Consider the following 26,127-nt stretch of genomic DNA (forward strand, 5'->3'; position numbering starts at 1 on the left):
GAGAGAAATAAATTATAAATTAAGTACCTAAAGAAAATGTTTTATTAATATTGTCATTTAATAAAATTAGATTTTTTAATCGGTTTCCATATCTTCTTCGCCTGATTCATTATCTCCTTCCTCATCATCACTTTCACCCTCATCCGATTCTGGAATATTCCTGAGTTTCCTTATCACCAATAATCGTTTTCTAGAAAGGGATTCCCTGATAGCAAACAAAAATTTACCTTCTTGTTCAAAAGCAACCGAAAAAAATACCTCTTGTATTCAGGACATTCCCTGAATAAAAGAAACTCCGTATAGTTACAACGCAGGGGATGCCCCAGGAACATTTTATACATAACTGAAATCAGTTACCTATAACCAATACACAATGAAGCTTGCCTGTAACTGGTTACAACCTAAAATTATGCAACCTTACTAACACTAGTGTCAATACAGTTGCCTATCATTTAATAATATTAATTCATGATTTAACACCACGCGGATTTACGGTGTTTTGGTTATTTTGATAGATTTCAATATAAACAATTTAATTATTAAACAAAAATATGGGGAAGAAAGATAAAAATAAAAAGAAAGGTAAAGGTGCGGAAAAAACGGCGGTTAAAACCGAAAAAAAGATGAGCTCAAAATTAAAAAAAGAACTTGAAGCTAAAGGTGAGGTGAGTTAAAAGATACAATAATTGTAAATTCATTCTAATTAACCACCTTATTTTATTTCTTAATAATGTAGGAAGACATAGAAACGATTCTGGCACAACTTGAAAAAGAAGAAAAAGCACGATTAAAAGTAACAGAAACTTTGGTTGAACCACCATCGAGAAGGTTAAATTTCAGTCTTGTTGCTCATCCGTTAAAAGAGGAATTAATTTTATTCGGTGGCGAATTTTATAATGGCCAAAAAGTAAATTTAACCTATTTCATTTATTGACATCTAAAATCCTTTTTTGTAGACTTTTCTTTATAACGATCTTTATTTTTACAACATCCCAAACAACACTTGGACTATTTTAAAAGCACCCGGTGCCCCCCCACCAAGATGTAGTCACCAAATGGTGGTTAATTCAGTAAATAAAGGCCAATTATGGATTTTTGGTGGTGAATTTTCGAGTCCAACTCAATCTCAATTTTATCACTATCGAGATCTTTGGTTATTTAATTTATCTGCTAAAACATGGGAGAAAATCCAAGCTCCAAATGGACCAAGTGCTCGAAGTGGTCATAGGATGGTTTATCATAAAAAAATGATCTTTGTGTTTGGGGGGTTTCACGATAATTTAAGAGATTATAAATACTTCAATGATCTATTTTGTTTTAATACTGAAACATATTCTTGGCATAAAATTGAAGCCCCAGGAAGTGTTCCAAATCCCAGGTCAGGTTGTTGTTTCGTTCCTTTAATTGATGGAAAGCTTTTGGTTTATGGAGGTTATAGTAAAGAAAAATTAAAAAAGGATGTTGATAAAGGACATTTTTATACTGATTCTTTTTCATTGGTGCAAGATAAAAATGATCAAACTGGGTTAAAATGGAAATGGACCCAAACAAAACTTTCGGGGATTTCACCTTCATCAAGATGTAGCATGCCCATAACTATTGCACCAAATGGATATGCATATTCTTTTGGGGGCGTTTTTGATGTTGAGGAAGATGAGGAAATATTACGCGGGAAATTCTTCAATGATTTTTTTAGTTTAGATTTAGAAAAAAATAATTGGAGATTAATTACTCTGCAAAAACGTAAAGATAAAACTAAATTAAAACAGGAATGTTCTGAAGCAATGGACGAAGATGATAAAAAAGATGATGAAGAAGAAATTACAAAAGAAGAAACCACTACCATAGCTGATGATGGTGTTTTTAAGGTTACAATAGGCCCTGCTGCTTCAACTTCAAACACAACTCAGATGGAGAGTGGAAAAGATGATGATGTTTTCACACCTTGTCCAAGAATGAATTGTGGTTTAGCTGTCAAACATGGTATTTTGTATTTGTATGGGGGAATGTTTGAGGATGGTGACCGTCAAGTTACTTTATGTGATTTTTATTCATTGGATTTAAAAAAATTGGATGAATGGAAAACGATTATTGGTGATACAGAAACTCAGGAATGGATGGATTCAGATTCAGAATCGGATGAGGATGAAAGTGATGATGAGGAAGGAGATGATAAATCAGGCGAAGAAGATATGGAAACTGATTAAAAATCTTATTTTATTAAATAATATTAATAAAACATTTTCTTAATTTATAATTTATTTTTCTCTAACATCTATACAGCTTAGCAAAACATTTTATGGCCAAGATGGTTGTTCACCTTGCTTTAATATTCTTCTATACAAAGCACTTTTATCGCGGAATAACACCATCCTTTCGGTTTCTTTCCTATCCAAAAACCAACGCAATCCATATTTAACAAGGGGAAAAGCCATCAAAGGAAAAGAATTGACAACATCAAAAATGTTAGATTGAAAAAATGTCGGAATTATCAAAAAGTATCAGGTGAAATTAAAAAATGACAGAACACACCAAAAACTTAAAAATTCTTGAAAATATCAAAATTGCGAATACATCAAAGAAAATTGTGTAGAGTTGATAGTGTCAAAAAATGTCAAAAACAGTTTGATAAGTATAAAAATTGCTCAAAACTGTCAAAAATTATAGGTTGAGTGGAGTTCTTAAATTCAAAAAATGGTAAAAAACATCAAAAACTTAAAAATTCTTGGAAACATCCAATTTGTAAAGACATTAAAAATCATTGTGTTGGGTTCAAAGTGACAAAAAGTATCAAATATGTCAGATTGGGTTGAGTTTATAAAGAAATATCAAAAGAGTTAGCTGAAGTTAAAAAGTGACAGAAAGCATCAAAAACTTACAAATCCATGAAAATATCAAAATTATGAATACATAAAAGATGATTGCATTGGGTTGATAGTGTCGAAAATATCAAAAACATTTAGGTAAGTATAAAAATTGCTAGAAATTGTCAAAAATGTCAGGTTGAGTAGAGTTCTTAAATGCATAAAATATCAGAAATGTCGAAAACAGTTTAGTGTAGTTAAAAAATGGCAGAAAACATTAAAAAAGTTAGAAATTCTTGAAAATATCCAATTTGTGAAGACATCAAAGACGATTGTGTTTTTATTCAGAGTGCCAAAAAGTGTCAAAAATGACAAAAACAGACAACATCAAAAATGTTAGATTGAGTGGAGCTCTTAAATTGAAAAAAATGTCAGAATTGAAAATATCAAAATTGCGAAGATATCAAAGATAATTGTGTAGAGTTGGTAGTGTCAAAAAATGTCAAAAACAGTTTGATAAGTATAAAAATTGCAGGTTGAGTTGAGTTCTTAAATTCAAAAAATGGCAGAAAACATCAAAAACTTAAAAATTCTTGGAAACATCTAATTTGTGAAGACATTAAAAGTCATTGTGTTGGGTTCAAAGTGTTGAAAAGTCAACAATGTCAAAAACAGTTAGATAAGTGTAAAAATTGCCAAAAAGTATCAAAAATGTCAGATTGGGTTGAATTTATAAATTCAAATAATTTCAGAAATGTCAATAAGAGTCGGGTGAAGTTAAAAAGTGACAGAAAGCATCAAAAACTTACAAATACGTGAAAACCTGGGTATTTTCTGTCCGCACTGCAACTGTTCAGGCAAATAATTTCTTTATTTGTATAAAAAAAATATGTAGGCAAAAATCAATTTTTCGATAATTTTATGATTGATTTATCAGGTTGAAGGTTTCGAACATTATCATGAATTGTTTATAAAATTTGTTGAGTGCATTAACAGGATGAAAAAACGGCCAAACCCGAAAGACCCACCTTTACAGACGGAAGGTGCTAAAAAAATGTTTACAGACGAAGGGTTAAAGATGATTGTGTTGGGTGATAGTGCCAAAATGTGTTAAAAATGTCAAAAGTAGTTTGGTAAGTATAAACATTTCTAGAAATTGTCAAAAAAGTCAGGTTGTCGAAAAGAGTCTAGTGTAGTTAAAAAATGGCAGAAAGCATCAAAAACTTAAAAAATCTTGGAAACACCCGATTTGTGAAGATATCAAAGATAATTGTATTGGGTTCAGAGTACCAAAAGGTGTCCAAAATGTCAAAAACAGTTAGGTAAGTATTGCTAGAAAATATCAAAAATGTCAGATTGAGTTGAGTTCCTAAATTCATAAAATGTCAAAAATGTTAAAAAGAGTCAGGTAAAGTTAAAAAGTGACAGAAAGCATCAAAAACTTACAGATCCTTGAAAATATCAAAATTATGAAGACATTAAAGGTGATTGTGTTGGGTTCAAAGTGACAAAAAGTATCAAATATGTCAGATTGGGTTGAGTTTATAAAGAAATATCAAAAGAGTTAGCTGAAGTTAAAAAGTGACAGAATGCATCAAAATCTTACAAATACTTGAAAATATCAAAATTATGAAGACATAAAAGATGATTGTGTTAGGTTGATAGTGTCAAAAAGTGTTGAAAATGTCAAAAACAGTTAGGTAAGTGTAAAAATTGCTAGAAACTGTCAAAAATGTCAGGTTGAGTTGACAACTATTGTTGAACAACTTTTACCACCTCTCGAGAAATTTATCCAATAGTTAAATTGGCGCTCTTAAGCCAATGAGAGCGCTTAACCATGGTAATTATCCCTTAGATATTTTATCAGGAGGATGGTAAAAGTGGGCTGAAGAATAGTAACAATAACAAGATAATAATAATAATCAGTGAATTCAATCAAGATTGGATGGAGTCATTTTCATTCATATGGACCATAAATGGACTTTTCTCATTTACCACGAAGGAAAACTCGCACACCAGAAAAACTCGCACACCATAAAAGTCAAATTTGGAGAGACACTTTACTACAAAACATACTCAATTTGGTAATAATAATAATACATATATTAAAAAAAATCAAAAATTAAGGTTGGTATTAATATTTAAAAATTAAATTACTATCTTCATTGTTGCTAATTACGGATTTAATGTTTTTTATTCAAACTTTTTGGTGCTTTTGAGATAAGTGCGTCATCTTTGGACTCATTTTAAAGTTAAAAAATGAATAAATCCAATATTTTGTTCCACAATGATGTTTATTTTATTTCAATCTGTAAAACTCGTGTTTCGCTTATCTCATATAGCGTCAAGCACACGGCTCTCATATTTCAAGGTAATTTTTTAACTTTTGGTTATATTAATTAGGTTTTTAGTGATATGAATATAATATCAAGATACAAGTTATATTAGCATAGTTGAAAATTAAGAATACTAAAACATTATATATTTGTGTTCTTTTTTTTTTCAAGACATATGGTAAAGTAGGTATATTTAGGAGTCTTTAGATGTACTACATAGTGGTAGATTACAGTGGAGAACTACAAAAGGAGTTCATTCATCCTTAATTTATTGTCACTACACTCTTTCAACATTACATGTTTCTTAAAATATTTATTTGTTCATTTGCAATTATTATAATAAATACATCTAATAAAAAATTCTTTGTATCTATATAACAGAAGGTGTTCCAAGCCAATTTTGTATAAAAGTTAATTCACTCGAAATATTGCTATCTGGATACATCTTTGCAGCCATATTAATTTTTAACCAAATTTCTTTATTAGCTTCATACGATGATTTTGAAAAAGTCACTGTTTTATTCGATAAAGGATATCCCGAAATAATACAAGGATTTTCACCGTTAATTAAACTTGACTCATACATTCCTCGGTCATCCAAAGGAAGGGTTTGATCAACATTTTGATCCATGCTAATTGTTAGTACCCATTCTCGAACGCTATCATGTTCTTGGCGCGAATTTTCCAAGTATAAATTTTCTGGAATGGGAACGTTCGATGGAAAATCTGTTTGTACAAAATCGGTGTGATCAACTAATTGACCTTCTCCTTCCTCAATAGCTTCACAAATATCTAAATAATGATTAAGAAATACAAATGCTTCTCCGATTCTTCCCGAGTCTCTTAATTCAATTCCGGCTTCATAAAAGCCTTTATCAGCGGGATAAATATCTGTGTATCTTAATAAACCCACAGATAACTTTAAAGCTATCCCTTTTAAAGGGCTAACTTGTTTACAAGCAATCCTCAAAGTATTAAAATGAGATATGATTAATAACGTTTTAAAATGTATTTTGTATTGAATATCTGACGATGGTAAAACTTCTGTTCCTTCGTTTAATTCGTATAGCATTTGCCTCAATCTTTTCCATAACTCGTAACTTTCTGAATCATATGTATCAGTCATTGAAAAGATATTCACACTAATTTGGTTGTAAATGTTAAAATTTTGAGTTACAGCCGGAACCCCGTATGTTATGTACAATTTCAAAGCTTCAGCAATAAAACCTTCTTTGATTAATTGCGAGGCATACAACGCGACGTATTTATGCAAAACCGGCGCACTGTGAGATTTTGCTTTTTCAATACACCTCGCCCATTGACCTTGTTCGACTAATAAATCTAAAGCGCCGATTATGTCAACGTCAGCTAATTGCTCCACGTTTCCCTCGGTGAGTAATCTGTCTTTGTAACGACTTTCAACGTATGCTTCGTAAGCAGGTTCGAGTTCTTTAGCTAATTTTCTTGCCCTAACCCAATCTTCGGCGGAAATGAAGGTATCGATTGCATCTTTGGTTAAGTCTGCGTTAACGTATAGTTGAGCAGCAACTGTGTGTTCGCCAATTGAAATTAATCTAAAATTAGAAAATAAATATTTAATGCTATTTATTGTGGGGTGTAGTATCTATGTAAAGATCTGAGAAACCATGACATCCAATTGGTTCTTTAAACAATCACAATTCCAACATGTGAGTCCTACGACCCAAGATGGTTCGAGGAAAAAAACAAATCTTCAAGATGAAAAATGAGGTAACAGAAATCACAAAAGAAGTCGCACAACATAGTAACCGATAAGAGGCGGAACATCTTAAATGTGGGCTCAGAGGAGGTATCAGAGATTAATAGTGGTGAAGCTACGAGTTGCTTTAAAGAGGATGAGGAACAGAAAAGCACCCGGAAAAGACAGAGTGACAGGCAAAATATACAAGATGGGAGGGATATCACTGGAGGAAGCTCATCTTGTTGAAGAGATGCCTACAGGAACAGGGGATTCCAACAGCGTGGAAGAATGTAGAGGTTATCTTGCAATTCGGCTTCTATCAGCTAGTCGAACAGGCAGGTTTTGGAAAAGGCTATAGCATGATAGAGCGCCTCCAAGTCATCTATCCACATCCACTTGGTCTTCATAGATTATCAAAGAATTACCAAATATTCAAGTTTAAAAAAAAACTTTTTCTGTGTTTTTATCTCATCTTCAATCCATTAAACTTCAATAAAAACTTGATATCTAGCAGGAAGTTTAGTACCAACATTAAGTATAACTGAATAAAACATCAAAACGTCTATTTTTAAACCTAAATTTTATTACAACTTCAATTATTATTCCGTAAACTTCACCAATATCGTGATATCTAACAGGAAATTTAATATCAACCCAAATAAAATCAACTTAACAAACAAACAACGTCAAGTCTTTAAGATTTAACCAAAAACTTAGTTTTTAACTCAACTTCAATCCATTAAACTTGAATAAAAACTTAATATCTAACAGAAAATTTGGTTCCAACCCAACCAACATTAACTATAACTTAATAAAACATCGAAACGTCTATTTTTAATCCTAAATTTTATTTCAACTTCATTTTTATTCCGTCAACTTCATCAAAAACTTGATATCTAATAGGAAATTTAATATCAACCCAAATAAATTCAACCTAATAAACCAAACAACGTCAAGTCTTTAAGTTTTAGCCGAAAACTTAGTTTTTATCTCAACTTCAATCCATTAAACTTCAATAAAAACTTAATATCTAACAGGAAATTTGGTATCAACCCAACCAACATTAACTATAACTTAATAAAACATCAAAACGTCTATTTTTAATCCTAAATTTTATTTCAACTTCATTTTTATTCCGTCAACTTCATCAAAAACTTGATATCTAATAGGAAATTTAATATCAACCCAAATAAATTCAACCTAATAAACCAAACAACGTCAAGTCTTTAAGTTTTAGCCGAAAACTTAGTTTTTATCTCAACTTCAATCCATTAAACTTCAATAAAAACTTAATATCCAACAGGAAATTTGGTATCAACCCAACCAACATTAACTATAACTTAATAAAACATCAAAACGTCTATTTTTAATCCTAAATTTTATTTCAACTTCATTTTTATTCCGTCAACTTCATCAAAAACTTGATATCTAATAGGAAATTTAATATCAACCCAAATAAATTCAACCTAACAAACCAAACAACGTCAAGTCTTTAAGTTTTAGCCGAAAACTTAGTTTTTATCTCAACTTCAATCCATTAAACTTCAATAAAAACTTAATATCCAACAGGAAATTTGGTATCAACCCAACCAACATTAACTATAACTTAATAAAACATCAAAACGTCTATTTTTAATCCTAAATTTTATTTCAACTTCATTCTTATTCGTCAACTTCATCAAAAACTTGATATCTAATAGGAAATTTAATATCAACCCAAATAAATGCAACCTAACAAACCAAACAACGTCAAGTCTTTAAGTTTTAGCCGAAAACTTAGTTTTTATCTCAACTTCAATCCATTAAACTTCAATAAAAAGTTAATATCTAACAGGAAATTTGGTATCAACCCAACCAACATTAACTATAACTTAATAAAACATCAAAACGTCTATTTTTAATCCTAAATTTTATTTCAACTTCATTCTTATTCCGTCAACTTCATCAAAAACTTGATATCTAATAGGAAATTTAATATCAACCCAAATAAATGCAACCTAACAAACCAAACAACGTCAAGTCTTTAAGTTTTAGCCGAAAACTTAGTTTTTATCTCAACTTCAATCCATTAAACTTCAATAAAAACTTAATATCTAACAGGAAATTTGGTATCAACCCAACCAACATTAACTATAACTTAATAAAACATCAAAACGTCTATTTTTAATCCTAAATTTTATTTCAACTTCATTCTTATTCCGTCAACTTCATCAAAAACTTGATATCTAATAGGAAATTTAATATCAACCCAAATAAATTCAACCTAACAAACCAAACAACGTCAAGTCTTTAAGTTTTAGCCGAAAACTTAGTTTTTATCTCAACTTCAATCCATTAAACTTCAATAAAAACTTAATATCCAACAGGAAATTTGGTATCAACCCAATCAACATTAACTATAACTTAATAAAACATCAAAACGTCTATTTTTAATCCTAATTTTATTTCAACTTCATTCTTATTCCATCAACTTCATCAAAAACTTGATATCTAATAGGAAATTTAATATCAACCCAAATAAATTCAATCTAACAAATCAAACAACTTCAAGTCTTTAAGTTTTAGCCGAAAACTTAGTTTTTATCTCAACTTCAATCCATTAAACTTCAATAAAAACTTAATATCTAACAGGAAATTTGGTATCCACCCAACCAACATTAACTATAACTTAATAAAACATCAAAACGTCTATTTTTAATCCTAAATTTTATTTCAACTTCATTCTTATTTCGTCAATTTCATCAAAAACTTGATATCTAATAGGAAATTTAATATCAACCCAAATAAATTCAACCTAACAAATCAAACAACGTCAAGTCTTTAAGTTTTAGCCGAAAACTTAGTTTTTATCTCAACTTCAATCCATTAAACTTCAATAAAAACTTAATATCTAACAGGAAATTTGGTATCCACCCAACCAACATTAACTATAACTTAATAAAACATCGAAACGTCTATTTTTAATCCTAAATTTTATTTCAACTTCATTCTTATTCCGTCAACTTCATCAAAAACTTGATATCTAATAGGAAATTTAATATCAACCCAAATAAATTCAACCTAACAAACCAAACAACGTCAAGTCTTTAAGTTTTAGCCGAAAACTTAGTTTTTATCTCAACTTCAATCCATTAAACTTCAATAAAAACTTAATATCTAACAGGAAATTTGGTATCAACACAACCAACATTAACTATAACTTAATAAAACATCAAAACGTCTATTTTTAATCCTAAATTTTATTTGAACTTCATTCTTATTCCGTCAACTTCATCATAAACTTGATATCTAATAGGAAATTTAATATCAACCCAAATAAATTCAACCTAACAAACCAAACAACGTCAAGTCTTTAAGTTTTAGCCGAAAACTTAGTTTTTATCTCAACTTCAATCCATTAAACTTCAATAAAAACTTAATATCCAACAGGAAATTTGGTATCAACCCAATCAACATTAACTATAACTTAATAAAACATCAAAACGTCTATTTTTAATCCTAAATTTTATTTGAACTTCATTCTTATTCCGTAAACTTCATCAAAAACTTGATATCTCATAGGATATTTAATATCATCCCAAATATATTCAACGTAACAAACCAAACAACATTAAGTCTTCAAGTTTTAACGAAAACCTTTGTTTTTACCTCAACTTCAATCTATTAAACTTCAGCAAAAGCTTGATTTCTAATAGGAAATTTAATACTAACCCAAATAACATTACCAAACTTGAACCTAATAAATAAAATATCGAAACGTTTATTTTTAATCCAAAATTTAATGTTAACTTCAATTCTTATCCAGTAAACTTCATCAAAACCTAACTTTTTGATAGGAAAATTAATATCATCTTATATAATTTCGTGCCAACAAACAACACATCATCAAACCTTCATTTTTTAACCAAAACTTAGTCTCTGAAAATTTTCATTTTTAGATACTCCGTCAAGACATGGGTAATACTAGAAGCAAGATCTGTCTTAACTACGGGTCAAACTGGATGAGGAGATGCTGATGGAGAAAATCTCAGTTGGGAGAGGTGTTGTATCACGTTGGCACTGGAAGACATCTTCAAGAAACTATCGTGGGCATGAATATCGACGTCACCTACTTAAATCACCTGAGATTTGCGGACAACATCGTGCTGATAAGCAGCGACCCAGAGAAGTTGAAAGATATGCTGGAGCAACTCCATAAAGTATCAGCAGATGTGGGTCAAAATCTTAAATCCGGACACTTTCCAGTTTTCGATCTAACATTATATCTAGCTTGGCTGCGATATCAAGTCAATTGCCAATAGACTGAGAACAAACCAAAGAGCCATGGACAATGCTCAGTCTAAGAGACAGTGCGTATAGTGGCGAGGATTGCTGGCTTAAAGTGGCGATAAGCAGGACATGTGGCAAGATAAGACAGTATCAGATGGCCGAAAAAGATCATCCAGTGGAGGCTTTAGACAACAAATCGAAGTGTGGGAAGGCCACAACGAAGATGGCTGAATGACATTATGAAGATTGGAAGGAGAAATTGGCTAAAAATGGCGCCAAACAGAAATACATGGAAAAACATGGAACTGACAAAAAAAGAAAGATGTGTTTGAAGGCAACACTTAAATTTACCTTGGTGCTAAAACTCTTACACAATCAATTGCTTCTTGTCCAAATAAAAATTTTCCAGCCATCCCAGCCGCTTTTAATAACGCTCTTTTAACAATTCCCTCATCTGCTATATTTAAATTGATACGCAACAAACAATCAATAGCTTGCTTATGTTGACCGGCGAGGGCCCATTCATTTGCCTTTGAAAGTATCGTTTCTAAATCCATCGTTGAATCTTTCCCATGATTTGAAGAGCTATATTCAGCTTGAAGCGATGGTAAATGAGCTGGGAGATAATCACGGCAAACTCTTAAAGCTTCAATCCACATTTCTAAATCAAAAAACAAATTTTAATTAAATTTACTTTAAATTTAAAATTATTTACCTGAAGATTTATATTTTTGAACAATAATTTCAGGCATTTGAGCTCTTAATAACAACGATTCGAAATCAGTGTAATTCCCATCTGAGAAACAATGAAGTGCTTGGGCTTGTAAAACATCGGAAACAGCGGAAGGATCATAAGTTTCGGCCACTCTTAAGGCGTGAATCCAATTTTGACAGTGCGTATACATAAAAATGGCTTCTTTCGGTTTTCCGGCTGCGATAAATTCGCTTTCGGCTTCCGAAAATTTCCCATCATCTTCCAAAGCCATTGCGTATTTATAATGAACCTCACTAACTTTTGATGGTAAATTTTTACACAATTGGAACGCAAAGTCGTATTGATACGTTTCGCACGCATAATCAATACAGGCTTCTAGGATTCCGTATTTGTTTAAAAGTTTTATTGCCGAATCTATCGGTAGACTTCGTGACCAAAGAAAAGCGACTTGATTTGCTGCGGGAGCCCCGCCGTTTTCTTTAGCTACTCGATACGATTCTTCCCAAGATCCTAGTGATCGATACATATTCATAGCTGATTTCCATTCGCCGACGGCGAGGAAATGTGCTTCGGCAGCTCTGTATTTTCCTTGCGTTTCCATTTGTTGCGCTAGATGCATGTGAGTTGTTGGGAGTAAATCGGGATGATACTTTTCGACTAATCGAATCATGTTATCGTATTGCTCAGCTTTTTTATACATTGCAATCGCTAAATCGGCTTCGTCAACGGAGACGTATAATTTCTCGGCTTCTCTATATTTTCCTTGTTGTTCTAGTTCTTCAGCTTGTTTGATATACATGCTTATAACGTCGGCTGGGTCTAAATAAGCGGAGGCTATTGAGTGAGCTTTATCCCATTGGCCCGCTTCGTTGTACATAGAAACGGCTTCTTTGTACATTTCGGCTTTTATAAACATCTTTTCCGCTATGTTATATTCTTTTATTGAGGCGTAATGTTGCCCTAATGTTTTGTAATATTCTTTAACTGAATCAATATCGTCGATAACTTGGATGATATGAACAGCTTTTTTCCATTGTCTAGCGGTAATTGCGGAATCTAAAGCTTTCATGGTTCGCCCGGCTTCGATGTAATGACTTATTGCGGCATCCATTTGTTTATTTTCAACTAAATAGTCTCCCCATTCTTCTTCTAAATCAACCACTTGATCTGGATTGATTATTCGGGCTAATTCAACGGCTTTATTCCAAACTTTTCCTTTTCTATAACATTCTAAAGCTAACTCGGTTTTATCGAGTTTTTTGTAAATTTCAGCTGCGGATTCAAATAATTCGTGCTTTAATAATTTTTTTAAAACGACCGCTACTAAACTGTGATCGGAAATTAACTCATTTTGTTTCAATAATAAATTAGACGCTCTAACTAATCGGTTTGATTTGACATACATCGACATTGCTTGTTCGTAATTTCCTTCATCCTCCATGATTTGGCCGACTTTTTCGTATTGCCCACCGTTTAAAAGTAACTTAACGTGTTCTTCTTTTAAATCTGTTAATTTATTGTAACCACTTTTCGTGGCTAATCGAATAACGGAATCCCATTTATGTAATTTTTTGTACATATTCAAAGCGCCATCTAAATCCATTTGTTCTAAATAAATATTTTCGGCTGTATCTAAATTTCCGTTTAGCACGGCTAATTTAGCCCAAACTTCGGGTGATCTCCCCGGGCTGTTTTGATTCTCTTCAGACTCCTCCAACAAAAGTTTTTCGGTTTCATCCAAAAAGAATACTTTGGAAATGTTTCCTAAACCCGCATAAGCCCGTTTAGCTAAAAATAAATCTTGATTTTTTAATCCGATGTTAACTAAGTTATGCCACATTGCATCAGCTTCTGATCCATTTCCCATTTTTTCTAAAAAAAGCACCGCTCTCCCATAATCATTATCATTTACAGCAGTTCCAAACTCAACTAATCCTTCATCTAAATCAAATTTTATTGTATTACTCCCCTCAATTGTAATAACTTGAGTGCGCCCATTGTCTCGGATTACATCAACCACGTCACCTTTAACTTGAAGAATCGTTGGATTTTCCGGTAAATCGATATTATACCAAACTGCTAAAGTATTTCCGGATTGAGCTACGGCTACATCGCTCGCTTCAACCCACTGTACGAAAGAAACCCCGCTAAATATACATTTTTTATCACTTGATAGTACCTCAATTAAAATTAATCTTTGTTTAACATCTCGAAACAACAATCGATTTCCGGTTTCGTTTAATTCAAGCCAATCAATTTTCGATTCATGATTGATCTGAGCAATAGTCACCCCGGTTATTAAATCCAAAACGCAAACCGTTTTCAAATCAAGTAAATAAGCAAGCTTTTTATTATCAACGCTCGAATTACGCTCGTTTAAACGCACACTTAACAAATGCGGATTTGCAAATTCAGTTCTTACAGAATACAAAACTTCGTTTATTCCGTATTCAATTAAGGATAATTCACCGGCGTTAAACGCCAAACAAATGTTTTGATTGTCGAAATAAAATTTTTCATGTCTTCCCGTATTCGTCCATAAAACTTCACTTACTAAGTTGTTGCGTAAATCACCAACAATAAGTGTTTCTGATGTTCTAGCTACCGCGTAATTATCTTTCCCCATTATTTTAATATCATCAATTTCTTTGCCATAATATGAATTAATTACTACGTTTGGGTAATCACCGTCGATTAATGGTTTTATTAAAATTTGACTTGGACCAACGAATGTTATTTCGTATTTATCTTTCCAAAAGGTTCGTCTTAAAACTAAAACAAAAAATATATAATAAATATATTATAACATATTTGAATTTATCTTATTTTATATTTATAGTTATTTATGAAATGTCCATTTTGATTTAAGTAAGATGTTCGTAACAAGTCTAGTGAAAGAGAGAAAACAAATTTTATTTATAGATGCAAAAAATAGAAATAAATTAAAAAAAGGGAGTATATAAATACAAAAAAAAGTTATAAATTAAAACTCAGCCAAAAATAGGGCTATCAACCGGAGTCTTTCTGCCCATACAAGTTCTAGTTAGCGGCAGCTTCAGTCTTTTCTGTTCATCAACAGTTTTTGAAGAAGTGGTGGTTTACTCTAGGGATAATGAGCATATGGTGGAGAAGATTGGTAGGGAAATTTAGGGTGGTTTTATGAGATAAAGATTGTATACGGGAAGTTAATGGGAGGGATATTAGTGAGGTTATAAAGGAGATCATTGCTAGGGTTGAAAAGAGGATTTTGGGGATTCCTTATTCGTGTTATAGACCTCAATGGCGATCTTTCTGCGACTTCTAAATGATGTGCTGATGTTCTAAGCGCATCGTTTAGAAGTATAGATCCATATTCTATAATTGGTCCTATCACTGGCAGCAGTGAGATGGGGCGGTAATTTGCTGGGTCGGAAAGTGAGGAATCCTTCTTGGGGACGTAGATTATGATAGAGGTCCTCCAGTCTTGTGGAAAATGTTGAGTTATGAGGCAGAAGTTAATTATTTCCCTGATGTAGGAGTGAATATCAAGGTCCAAGCTTCTCAACACCTTTCTCGAGACGTTATCATAACCAGGAGCCGTGTTCTTTCCTTGGCCTAGCAGACTGAAATATTCGTCCTTCAGCATAATAGCATCTTCAGATGTTTCAGAGGGATTTATAAAAGCAAGTTGATACCAGTTGTCTATTGTGCTTTTGTTCTGGGAACAAAATGAGGCATTCTCAGCAAACGAAAATATTCCTTCCAAGCAGTCAGCATGGATGTTAACAATTCCTTCAGGGTTCGAATGTGCAGCTCCATCAGTGGGATCAGTGAGCTCTTTTATTTCAGAAAACTTTTGGTATCTAGACAGTTTACGAACTTCCTGCCAATAATTTTTCCCCTTACATAAATTGATTTTGTTGCAGGCTTCCATATATTTCTCCGTTCTATGTTGCTGTACTAGTTTTTGTTGAGCTTGTTAAACTTATTTTTCAGTTCAGGAATCTCGCATGCTCTAAAGTCTCGGTACAGCCGTCTCTTATCTTTGATTAGGCGGATGATGAATGGTAGTAACGGAAAGGTGTAATATTTACAAATTCTAGATGGGCTCGCTTCGTCTACCGATTTCTTAAGTTTTTCATTAAACTTTGATATCACCTCCGGTGTAATTACAGGATCTGCTCTTATGAAGTCTTTCATTGCTAAGTTGACTCTCTCCATGTTGCAAAGTTTGTAATTTTTAGTTATAGTTGGAGCAGGTTTAGATAACTTTGATGTTGTGTTGATGTGAACAAGAAAACCCAGGTGGTCGGAGCACAGGTCAGGAACAACCTCTACTAAGATGATTAGATGTCTCAAATTTCTTGTGCAGAAAAACAGGTCTGGAGTGGAGTTCGGATTGTTCTCCATAACGTACGTGAGAGGTGTCTTGACAGAAATGTTTTTCTCTAATTATTTACCCTTACTGGAGACGTAGTTAATAAAGCGTTGACAATGGTCATCATTCAGGGTCTAGCTTTGCTCCAGTAATGATGCTTGATATGCTTTTTTAATCAAAGCCCTATAAGTAAAATTCTTCAGTTCTTTTGCGTTTTTGACTTCATCAGTTGGTTAGGCATTCCCAGAACCACGTTTTCTCTATATTTTTTTCAAATTACACTTTTTCAGAGCTCTACAATTTTTGGTTTGCAGCCTTTTGTTTCTAAATGCTCCATCGAGATCCATACCGCAAATATTGCGTCATTTTAATTGGCCAGAAATTCACACATACAGTTCCTAATTTAATAATAAAACTTCCTTATTCAGTTAGGTGACAATGAAACGAATCTGAGTTTTCACACGTGAAATTAACAAAGCTTAGTTCTCTGCGAATTTGTAGCTTTTCTAATGGCGATCTCTTCCTGTGTATTGTTCAGGAACTTCCCAGCTTCGTTAAGAAGAGACATTACAATTGGATGCAATTATGTCATCGGGAAAGTGTTTTTTGTATTTTAGTTTACGAAACGATATAATAAAAATTGTTGATATTTAGTCCAGGATTACTCTGGGTTTAGTTCTCTGCATTCCTCACTCGATGACATTTGCATTTAGATCACCCACCAGCAATTATTCAGGTAATTTTTCAGATAAAACATTCTTCAATTTCCGTTAGATAGTAACTAATAAATGTAATCTGCTCTGTTCGAACCCAGATGAAACCTTCTCTCTCCTCATATTCTTTACACATTTAATATAAAAATGTTCCACCTGGTCCATATTTCTCTGGACTTGAATCGTCCTCTAAGCCTTTTTCCATATACAGCTTGTTTAGAAATTCTCTTGGGAATTGCTTTATCCCTCATTTTCTCCGCATGACCCTACACAAGTGGCACACTTTTATGAAATTGGGGTCTAGATCCCCATATAATGCAGAGTTATAGCAACTTCGTCATTAACCATGTTCCATCCTGCCTCCAAATATGTGTTGCAGGATCTTTCTTCAAATGTCGCTAGCAATGATATCAACATCATCAGCAAAATCCAGATTTGTACGCTTTTGTTGATAATTGTGCGGCTGGTGTTGGTTCCCACATTCTGTATGACCTTCTTGAGTGCCATGTTGAAGAATATGCATTTATAATAGTATCATCCTCGCGTAACCTTTTATTTATTCTGAATCTAAGTGGTGTTCCATTTTATATTCTTACTACACTTTCTACCTTCACTGTTTGTTCTACTACCAGAATTAATGTAAGGCAAACTCAAAGATGTGACTTAGTTTAAACATAAGTTTAGGGGTCATAGTACTTAAAGTACCAAAATTAACGTAAACTTGAAATCAATTTGTGGCTTTTTTACCTGTTTCAAATAAAAGTAAAGATCCGGCATTATTAGCAACAACAACTTTAAATCCGTCCATATTCCAAGATATTGAACTAACAGTGTAAAAATGTTTGATTTCTTTTTGCGTTGATTCTTCCCATAAACTATTTCTAGGGTTCCATGTATAAACTCTTAATCTATCAAAACTTCCAACCATAACAGCCTAATTAAAAAAATATATCTTTATTATTCTATGTTCGAATCATTTTAATTTTACCTGTCCACTTGGACTAGAACAAGCAACAGTAAACTCCTTTTCATTATTATCTCTACTATAATCAAATTGTCTCATAACTTTCCCTTGATTATTATAAAAAATCGCTCTTTTATCACACCCCCCCACAAAAATTTGATTTTGTAACCAAGACAATGCGCAAGGTGGTACGGGATGTACGAAAACCCTTCCTTGACTCTCCTGAGATTTGTCATCGTCGTTTACGTAAAATCTTATTACATTTCCGTCGACGTGTCCAGAAAGAAAACCTGTTCCCCTCATGTTCGAACATAAATACACCACCATACTGTCTGCTGAATATAAACTTTGAGATTTATTGGATTTTATTTGGAGGGCGCGAACTCGACCGTCCACAAGACCGGCTATTATTGGTCCTGATAGTAACCAAATCATTGAAGTCACAGATGATGATTGCATGAATTTATTACAAATAGCCTTAAAAAAATCGATTAAATTAATAATTATTAAAAACAAATATTAACTTACTTTCTTTTCACCCCATTTTTCACCTAATCTATACACAAAAACTATACAATCAGTTTGAGCAACAGCCAATTTTGTGGAATCAGAGTTAAAAGCGACACTTTTAATGATATAAGATTTTTTCCCCGCTTCCGAATTTGATGGTTTCGTTGAAAAGTGATCTTTCTTCTCACCGTTTTCATCGAATAATAAAATTTGTCTCTCTGAAGTAGCAGCCGCTAATTTTGCCGAATTTGGGGACCATGCTACACAAATTATTTGTTGTGGTACATCCTAAAAAAGATAATTAAATTATCTACGCTAAAAAATAAAATAATTTGTATTACATAAGACTCTAGAATATTTTTAACGTATTTAAACTGCATTTTTATTCACACAACAATACTTGACACTTGTAACTTTTATATTGACAGTAGTTTTGTATATAAAATTGGTTGCCATGGCAACGCTGTTACCAATCGATAATAATTTATGTAAAATATTAAAATTAATTTTAACACAATGTAATTATACGCAAATTAATTATAAATTGATTAATTACTTCAACATTAATTAATATATGGTACTAAATTTCAATTATTAAATCAAATTCAAAATTATTTTTTTTATTTTGAGTAATTAATTTGATTAATAGATGGCGCTATTCAAATTTAAATTTTGAAGGGTTTTATTGTTAAAAATAAAACGCAATAAAAGAATGATAGCATAAATAATATATTTATTTAAATATATATAATATATATAATTTAAGTTTAGTAAAATATCCATCGTGTTAATAATCAATTATATTAGTAAATATCATAAATAGCAGCCTAGTTTTTATATTTTTTTTGGAGATACACGAAAATTCTTTATCACAATGCAGAAAAAACAAATAATAATTTAAAAAGTACGCACAGCGAAAACGACGGACTACGGTCCGGACGAATCTACAGGGAGAAAAATTTTAGAAATGCCGAAGGAGGAATCGGACTTGGAGGAACTAAACCTCCAGCTTCTTGGATTCGTGCCCGAAATTCCGGACATTGATCGGCTATACAAGGATGTCCCAAACTTCGCCAGAACAAACAGCAACAATAACGACATAAAGATAACATTTCCGCGTATTGTCGATCTTCAGAAATCCCATAATTTCTAAGTAACAAAATAAAATTAAATTTAAATCAAATCAAGTACAAAAAAAATACTTTTTTAAATTATGAAATAACTCCTTCCAATCATTAGTATCTTTCTTCAATTTCATAGTTTCAATTTGTTGTTGAGTAAAGTGATAATTAGTCAATTCTCTCCAAACTCTTTGTTCATTAACAACAACGGCAATTTCTTCGCACGCCTGAGCGCTGGCAGTTAAATCTCTATGATCAGATAATCTCAAAATAACCTCCCTTATACATTCTTCTGGTAATTGTAAAAATTGCGGTTTCATTTCCGGATTAGGTTCACAAATTTGCATTCCTCCAGCTAAAGATAAAATCTTATCGATTTTAATAGCGTGTTGATGCCACAACAATTGAGAACCCAAAGGTCCCCCCCAACATGCATTTCTTTCGGCAGCGCTTAAAGCTCTTAATTTGGCGATGAGTCTTCGTAAGCCTCTGGGGTTATGTTGGTTCGCGGTTGCGTAATTCGCTACTTCTTCAAGCATGGCAAGTAAGACCTTTTGGGCGCAACCCGATAAAGCGGTCATTTGTTGACCTACCAAAAGGTCAAGGAGGGCGCAAATATAATTGAATCTTCGAACGTCTTTTACGGCACTTCGAAAATCGAGCTTTTTTACCGCCTCGTCGAGACCATTGAAACCGGCTATCTACTTAAAAGAGGAAGTAAGCAAAAAATTTTTGTTATTTTTTTGTATTGTGTGTAAATTTATTTTGATTCATTTATGTTACATTTAATACAAATCGATTATTTTATCTATATTTTTATAACACTTCTCTTATCAAACAATACACAAACTCAATTATGTAAATAAATACTTGACTCAAAATAATTTGATCTGAATCATACCTATGTGAGTCAGTTTTCTTATTTATATTGTTAAATATTTATACAATAAATATTATACAAAACGTTTATTTAGAGCGACATTCATAGCCAATTTTTCAAGATATTCTATAGATATCATCAACACATGCTAAATAATACATATAAATAAACATCTTGACATGAAGGATATATATATCACTGATAACGTATCTCTTCTTAAACATTATTTAATAATTGATTTTGTAGGTCTTTGAAGATGGCTCTTAGCCGAAACTAGCAACTTTATTTTATAACTTATTATGGTAAGACTGCATGCAAGATGTTGTTAAGGAAACAAGATAACAATTTATTTGAGGGAATTACTGACGGCTTAATCTTTGTCCACCGGTATAATTTAACATCTTTTCTAAAGTAGTTTTGTAAGGCCCCATCTTGTTACCTTGGTCTTCAAATTAACCTTTTGTGACATTATCTCTAAACTCTCTAAACAACTGGCTAACTTCTCTGAGAGGCTATGATATGTTCGTGACTTAATTTTCTTCAACATAGATGATATGAGTCAAAAACACATTAAACGATGCCGCCTCATACAACGAAGTAATCTAAACCTTGATTTCACGAGCTCGGAGCTAAGGAAATATAGAAGCAGTTGTAACCACAAAAAGGCAAAATGCAGATCGTTCAAACATGTCTCATGGTATAAGACGCCCGCATTCAAAAGGTATAACGGAATAGTGCGTGAAATCTGTAAGTACACTCCAAAGAAACGCAGGTCTACAATTCAATCCAGATCAATCCATGTGCTGAGGAATATCTGTGTCGTATGCGATGTCCAAATTTCGTGGGAGTGATCCATGCCGTTAGAGGATACTTGTAGAAACACAAAATTTAGCCATACCACAAATTTTGAAAAAACTATACGTTTACATATCACATTTCGAGACCAAGTGATTGTCCAAAATCTCTTTTGATGTAAAGATATACAGAACGAGTGAAATTTGTAGCGGTATCTTAACGCAATAAGATTTTGGTCATGAACGATCTTAAGATCATGGACATCGGCTCTTCATCCTCGGAGAGATGTCAAGGTCACGTCAGGATCAATGCACAAAAGTCATAAGCATAAAGTCAAGATAACGCTAGCACCACGTAACCTTGAATTCTTAGTAATCTTATTATACAAAAAATAATTATTGCTATTTTGATGCCGAGATTAAAGAAATGGAATTTTCCGGATACGTCTATAACAGTAGCAAGCCAAGGAACATCTAGCGATTTCTTATATTTGTCAAAGAAAACGCACCACCCGAAAAAACAACAACAACCAGAGCAGATCGCTTTATCATGATTTCTGCATTAAGAGATCAAACCGCTACAATGCTCCAAAGCAGCCTTCGGCAAGCGCAAGGAACAACAGTTTCACAAAGATTAAGGAAAAGTGCTCTAACAGCTTACAGTCCAGCTACAAGGCCTGTTTTAGCCTGAAAACACCTTAATTGGATAGAGTACGACTGGAAAAAGGTATTATATATTTACGGATGAGTGTAGAATCTACCTATATAATGCATACTGAAGAGTTGGCGAACGTTATGCTACTTGTACATGGTCACCTTGAGTTACTTTTGGGAATGACTCAGTCATGTTTTGAACAGAAATTACTTTTGAGACACTCGCAAATCACGTTCCGGTTAACAGAAACGCATTAACAGCACGAGAATACATAGCAGAGATAATAGAAGAGCATATCGTGATTGTTGCTGGATTTTTTGGTGATTTTCTGTTAATGCAGAATAATGCATGACCACACATGGCTGGAAAATCGTATTGTTTACGAATGAGTGCAGAATGCGTATACAGAGTGTCCCGAAACGCAACGTTAAGCGGGCACCGGGTGAGAGGCCAACCCATACCTGTTGTGGTAAATATAAGAAAAAAATTCCATGTCTCTTAGTTAAGTGGTAATAGACATATTTTTGAAAATGTTAAAAATCGTTCCCGTACATCATATCTTTAGGTACTTCAAATTATAAATTTTTTAAATAACGCGTTTTTTTGCAGAAAAACAAGCAATAATATTTTTTAGGAAAAGAAAAATGGCAAGTGTTATACCATTTTGGAATCTTGACTAATCAGGCCATCTTTTAAAATAATTTGCCAAGGGTGTTGTACTACTCCTTTGTTTAGAAATCGGTTGACAGAAGCGCATTAACATCAGGAGATCCTAGCAGAGCATATAGTCATTTTTCTTGGATTTGTCGATAATGATTTTCTATTAATGCAGAATAATTCACACCACACACGGCAAGGATCGTAACACAGTGCATTGAAAAACTTGGTATTCCAAAAATGGACTGTCCTGCTGAAAGCCCGGATCTTAATCCTATTGAGCTTATTTGGGACCAGCGAAAAAGGCGTGCAAGACGTTGCATACCTACCGCAACAACACGTAAAGAGTTCTGATTGGCCCTTATTGACCAACAGAATTATTTTCCTGCTATTTTCTCTTTGCTGATCTCTATGCTAAATTCAATGACAAGTGTCATCCATTTGAGTTGTTCTTGTCCATAACAGGAACAGATATTAATCTGGATATGAGGTCAAATTATTTTCTTTGTACTTTATCGATGTTATTTATTTTTGTTTTTTCTACATGTTTCGAGGAATCTGAGCCCTCATCATCAGGAAGAAATCGTCTATTTTTATGAATAAATTTCCACCATGTTCCGTTTTTCTATTTGTTGTTATTGATGTTTATCGATTACTTATAAATTTTAATTTTCTCGTTGTGGTGTGTTCAGTAATGGAGGGCCGTGACACCTCTTGAAAAATAAATAACATCGATAAAGTACAAAGAAAATAATTTGACCTCATATCCATTACTACACGTTGGTAAGAAGACAGAACAACAATTACAAAGATATTAATCTCTTCCACTCAATTATGCTGATTATAGATGGGATGTCACCGAAGAGTTTAATATGTTCGACTTTTTAATGAGTTTGCAACGTATACGGAAGAAATGCTAACACTATCTTTATCTGTGGTGTAGCAGGGACGTTTATATTTTATGTTGGACAGAATTAGGCATAACGTGAAGAATTTTCTTTGGATTATAGAAGGTCATAATTAAATTTGGACGATTTTGTTGAATATAAAAATCTTCCGAAACGTTACAAAACTATGGAATATATGAAACGGGTAATGTGAGATGCGGCCATCACATCTTTTTCACGATAGATGTCTTCACCGATATCTTAACCTACATTTTCACAGATTTCCTTGACTTGTGATACTAAATTAATTTTTCCAAAGCTTTCAATTTGGATTAAAATTGTAAATATAACTTCTTGATGTTATATGGTACTGTTTTTTTATGAGATGAAAGTATTATTTTGAAATAACCAATTTTGCTTTGATAATTCCTGTTATACTTTTTTGGCCAAATAATTGGTCACTTTGAGAAAGACTTTTAATTGGATTTTTTGATAGCATAAGTTTTTTTGTTCATTTTTAAGCTATTTGGCTATTTATAGCTTATTTCTGACCTCAAATTCTCATAAAAACGTCAAGATTAACCCAAGCCATATGGCTACCACATTTAAATTCCTCTTTCGATTTCCAGTAGTGGAATTAATTTGGGAAGGAAAGGGTTAAGGTAAAAGAAAGATAAAACATAATTGATAAAGATGTTTTTCAGTTTCGCCTCCTTTTTCTAGCTTCTGGACGCTTTTTGACATTCTTCAATCTACTTTCTAATGTAAGTACTTCAAGACTGCACATAACACAAAATACGATCAGAAATAAAATTGAAAGAAGACAAATAGATAAAAACCTTACATAAATATTTAAATGAGCTAAGACGATAGCAGAAAATGTTAGAAAAATATCTGTTTTTGTCATTTATCTCGTGCAAATATGTATGGAGAGTAAGAAAAGGTTAAAAGCAATCAAAAACAGGATAATAAAGAAGCAAAAAATTTGGATTTGCAGATATGATGATAAATTTAATGGCCAAAATGTATAGATCCATCAAAATCATTCTTATTTATTTTTTATTAAATTTTTGTATATTGAACTTCGTTTTGTTCGAAGGAAGCTTCAAACTGAAGAATTAAGAACTATGAATATCGCCAAAATAATTCAAAAAATCAATTTAAATGTCACATTTGACGTTTCGAATGACAGTTTCAAGAAAAATTATTGAGACATGCCATTTTTAAACTTTAACCTTACTCAATATTTTGAACATTTGTATCAATACATCGAATTTTGATATATTTGAATGTTAAGAGGACTAATTAAGAGGTAAAAAAAGTTTTAAAATATCTTTCCCTTCTAAAATGTCAATTTGACAATTTGATCGAAAATTGTAATGATAAGTTTTTAATTGAGAAATTAGATATTTTGAATAATTTCAGGTTAAGTCACATATTAAATGTTAAACTAAAACTTAAAAGTGATTATTTTTAAAAATGAAATTGTTAATATGACATTTTAATTATATTAAAAAGCCTAATAAAGTTTGAAATGTCAAAATGACATTTCCTATTTTAAAAATGACATTTTAAATACATATTAAAATTAATTTGTCGCTTGAAATAAAAATTAATTAAAACTGTAATCGATTGTAATTGATCAAAGTAATGAATCATGTTTATGTTTTTGAAATGTAAAAATTGGTGTTTGAAAAATAAAATGCGTCATTCGCAAAATTATTGTTACCTCACGAGTACATTTGATTGTAATCCTACAATGTGGTTGCGATGTATTTTCTGTATCTGAATCTTCTCCAGTTTCGGAACTTTCCTCTCTTTGCCTTTAAAACAACAATAAAAAAAATTTATATACTACGTAGATTAAATCCTTTAAAAATCAGTGAAAAAAGTGGTAACAAAGAATACAAACCGTTAAAAACAACTCAAGCGTGATAAAACAAATTTTTATTATTATTATCATTTTAATAACGCAAAATAAAAAACGAGAAAGAAACCATAAAATTTGTATTGTATTGAAAAGTAAAAAATAAACTTTAATTAAATCAGGTGAGCCTAAAAAAGAAGTGAAACAAAGGAACACGTCTCGTCGCAGAAACCCAAGAGTCGAGAGAATCGATCGTCAAGTATTTGCACCTTCTCGATTCTAAAAAAATTATACTTACTTGATCATTTTTTCGAGGACTTTTTTCTTTTCCCATCCTTCCTGTGTTTTCACCCATGCTTCACCTGGAGATCGCCAATCTTTCGAAATAAATGGCATATCTCGCTCTTCTCTATTCACAACCCAACCTGTCCGCTACCACCGATGTAAACATACACAATAACACAACACAGCTGTTTTTCCTGGAAGCGATGTTGCCAATTCGGGCGACAAAACACGAATATGAATCCGCCAGACTTTCACGTTTCGTTTCGGCGATCAGGTTATCTCGAAAGATCTCGATTTTCAATACACTTTACAATTGCTGATTTAAATTTATATTTAAGATTATTTTAAACGGAATGGATGGTTGGTCTAGTTTTAAATTATTTTAATGTTAAACAGCTGTTCTGCGCAGTTCTCCAACAAGAAAAAAAAAACAGCCTGAGATATTCGATTTATTTTCAAGGTGAAACTCCATTTCTAACAAATGAAGTATAATTGTATTAATTTGAAATGTTGAAAAATAATTGCTGTACAGAAATAGCTCTGGAATTATCTCCTTTATATCATAAATAAACTTAATTTGGAAATAATAATCA

At 32.3% G+C, this 26,127-nt stretch overlaps 3 protein-coding genes across 3 annotated transcripts; 1 reads left to right on the forward strand and 2 right to left on the reverse strand.

Annotated features, from left to right (window-relative positions):
• The first annotated feature begins 468 nt into the window (after window positions 1-468).
• Window positions 469-2,257, forward strand: LOC111429324 (kelch domain-containing protein 4). The gene is made up of 3 exons (XM_023065203.2): window positions 469-665; window positions 737-907; window positions 957-2,257. The coding sequence occupies exons 1-3, from the start codon at window positions 552-554 to the stop codon at window positions 2,205-2,207; spliced, it is 1,536 nt and encodes a 511-aa protein (XP_022920971.2). The 5' UTR covers window positions 469-551; the 3' UTR covers window positions 2,208-2,257.
• A 3,137-nt stretch (window positions 2,258-5,394) lies between these two features.
• Window positions 5,395-18,804, reverse strand: LOC111416362 (intraflagellar transport protein Oseg2). The gene is made up of 7 exons (XM_023048356.2): window positions 18,730-18,804; window positions 18,407-18,676; window positions 17,903-18,355; window positions 17,662-17,848; window positions 11,845-14,616; window positions 11,481-11,790; window positions 5,395-6,714 (listed from the first exon to the last, which is right to left on the reverse strand). Exons 1-7 carry the CDS (start codon window positions 18,766-18,768, stop codon window positions 5,511-5,513), a joined length of 5,235 nt encoding a protein of 1,744 aa, XP_022904124.2. The 5' UTR covers window positions 18,769-18,804; the 3' UTR covers window positions 5,395-5,510.
• Window positions 18,805-19,101: 297 nt separating this feature from the next.
• Window positions 19,102-25,923, reverse strand: LOC111416334 (F-box only protein 25). Its single transcript, XM_023048320.2, has 4 exons — window positions 25,548-25,923; window positions 25,112-25,205; window positions 19,591-20,210; window positions 19,102-19,537 (listed from the first exon to the last, which is right to left on the reverse strand). Exons 1-4 carry the CDS (start codon window positions 25,643-25,645, stop codon window positions 19,333-19,335), a joined length of 1,017 nt encoding a protein of 338 aa, XP_022904088.1. The 5' UTR covers window positions 25,646-25,923; the 3' UTR covers window positions 19,102-19,332.
• Window positions 25,924-26,127: the final 204 nt, after the last annotated feature.

The sequence above is a fragment of the Onthophagus taurus genome, chromosome 1, assembly GCF_036711975.1.
Source record: "Onthophagus taurus isolate NC chromosome 1, IU_Otau_3.0, whole genome shotgun sequence".
NCBI lineage: Eukaryota > Metazoa > Arthropoda > Insecta > Coleoptera > Scarabaeidae > Onthophagus > Onthophagus taurus.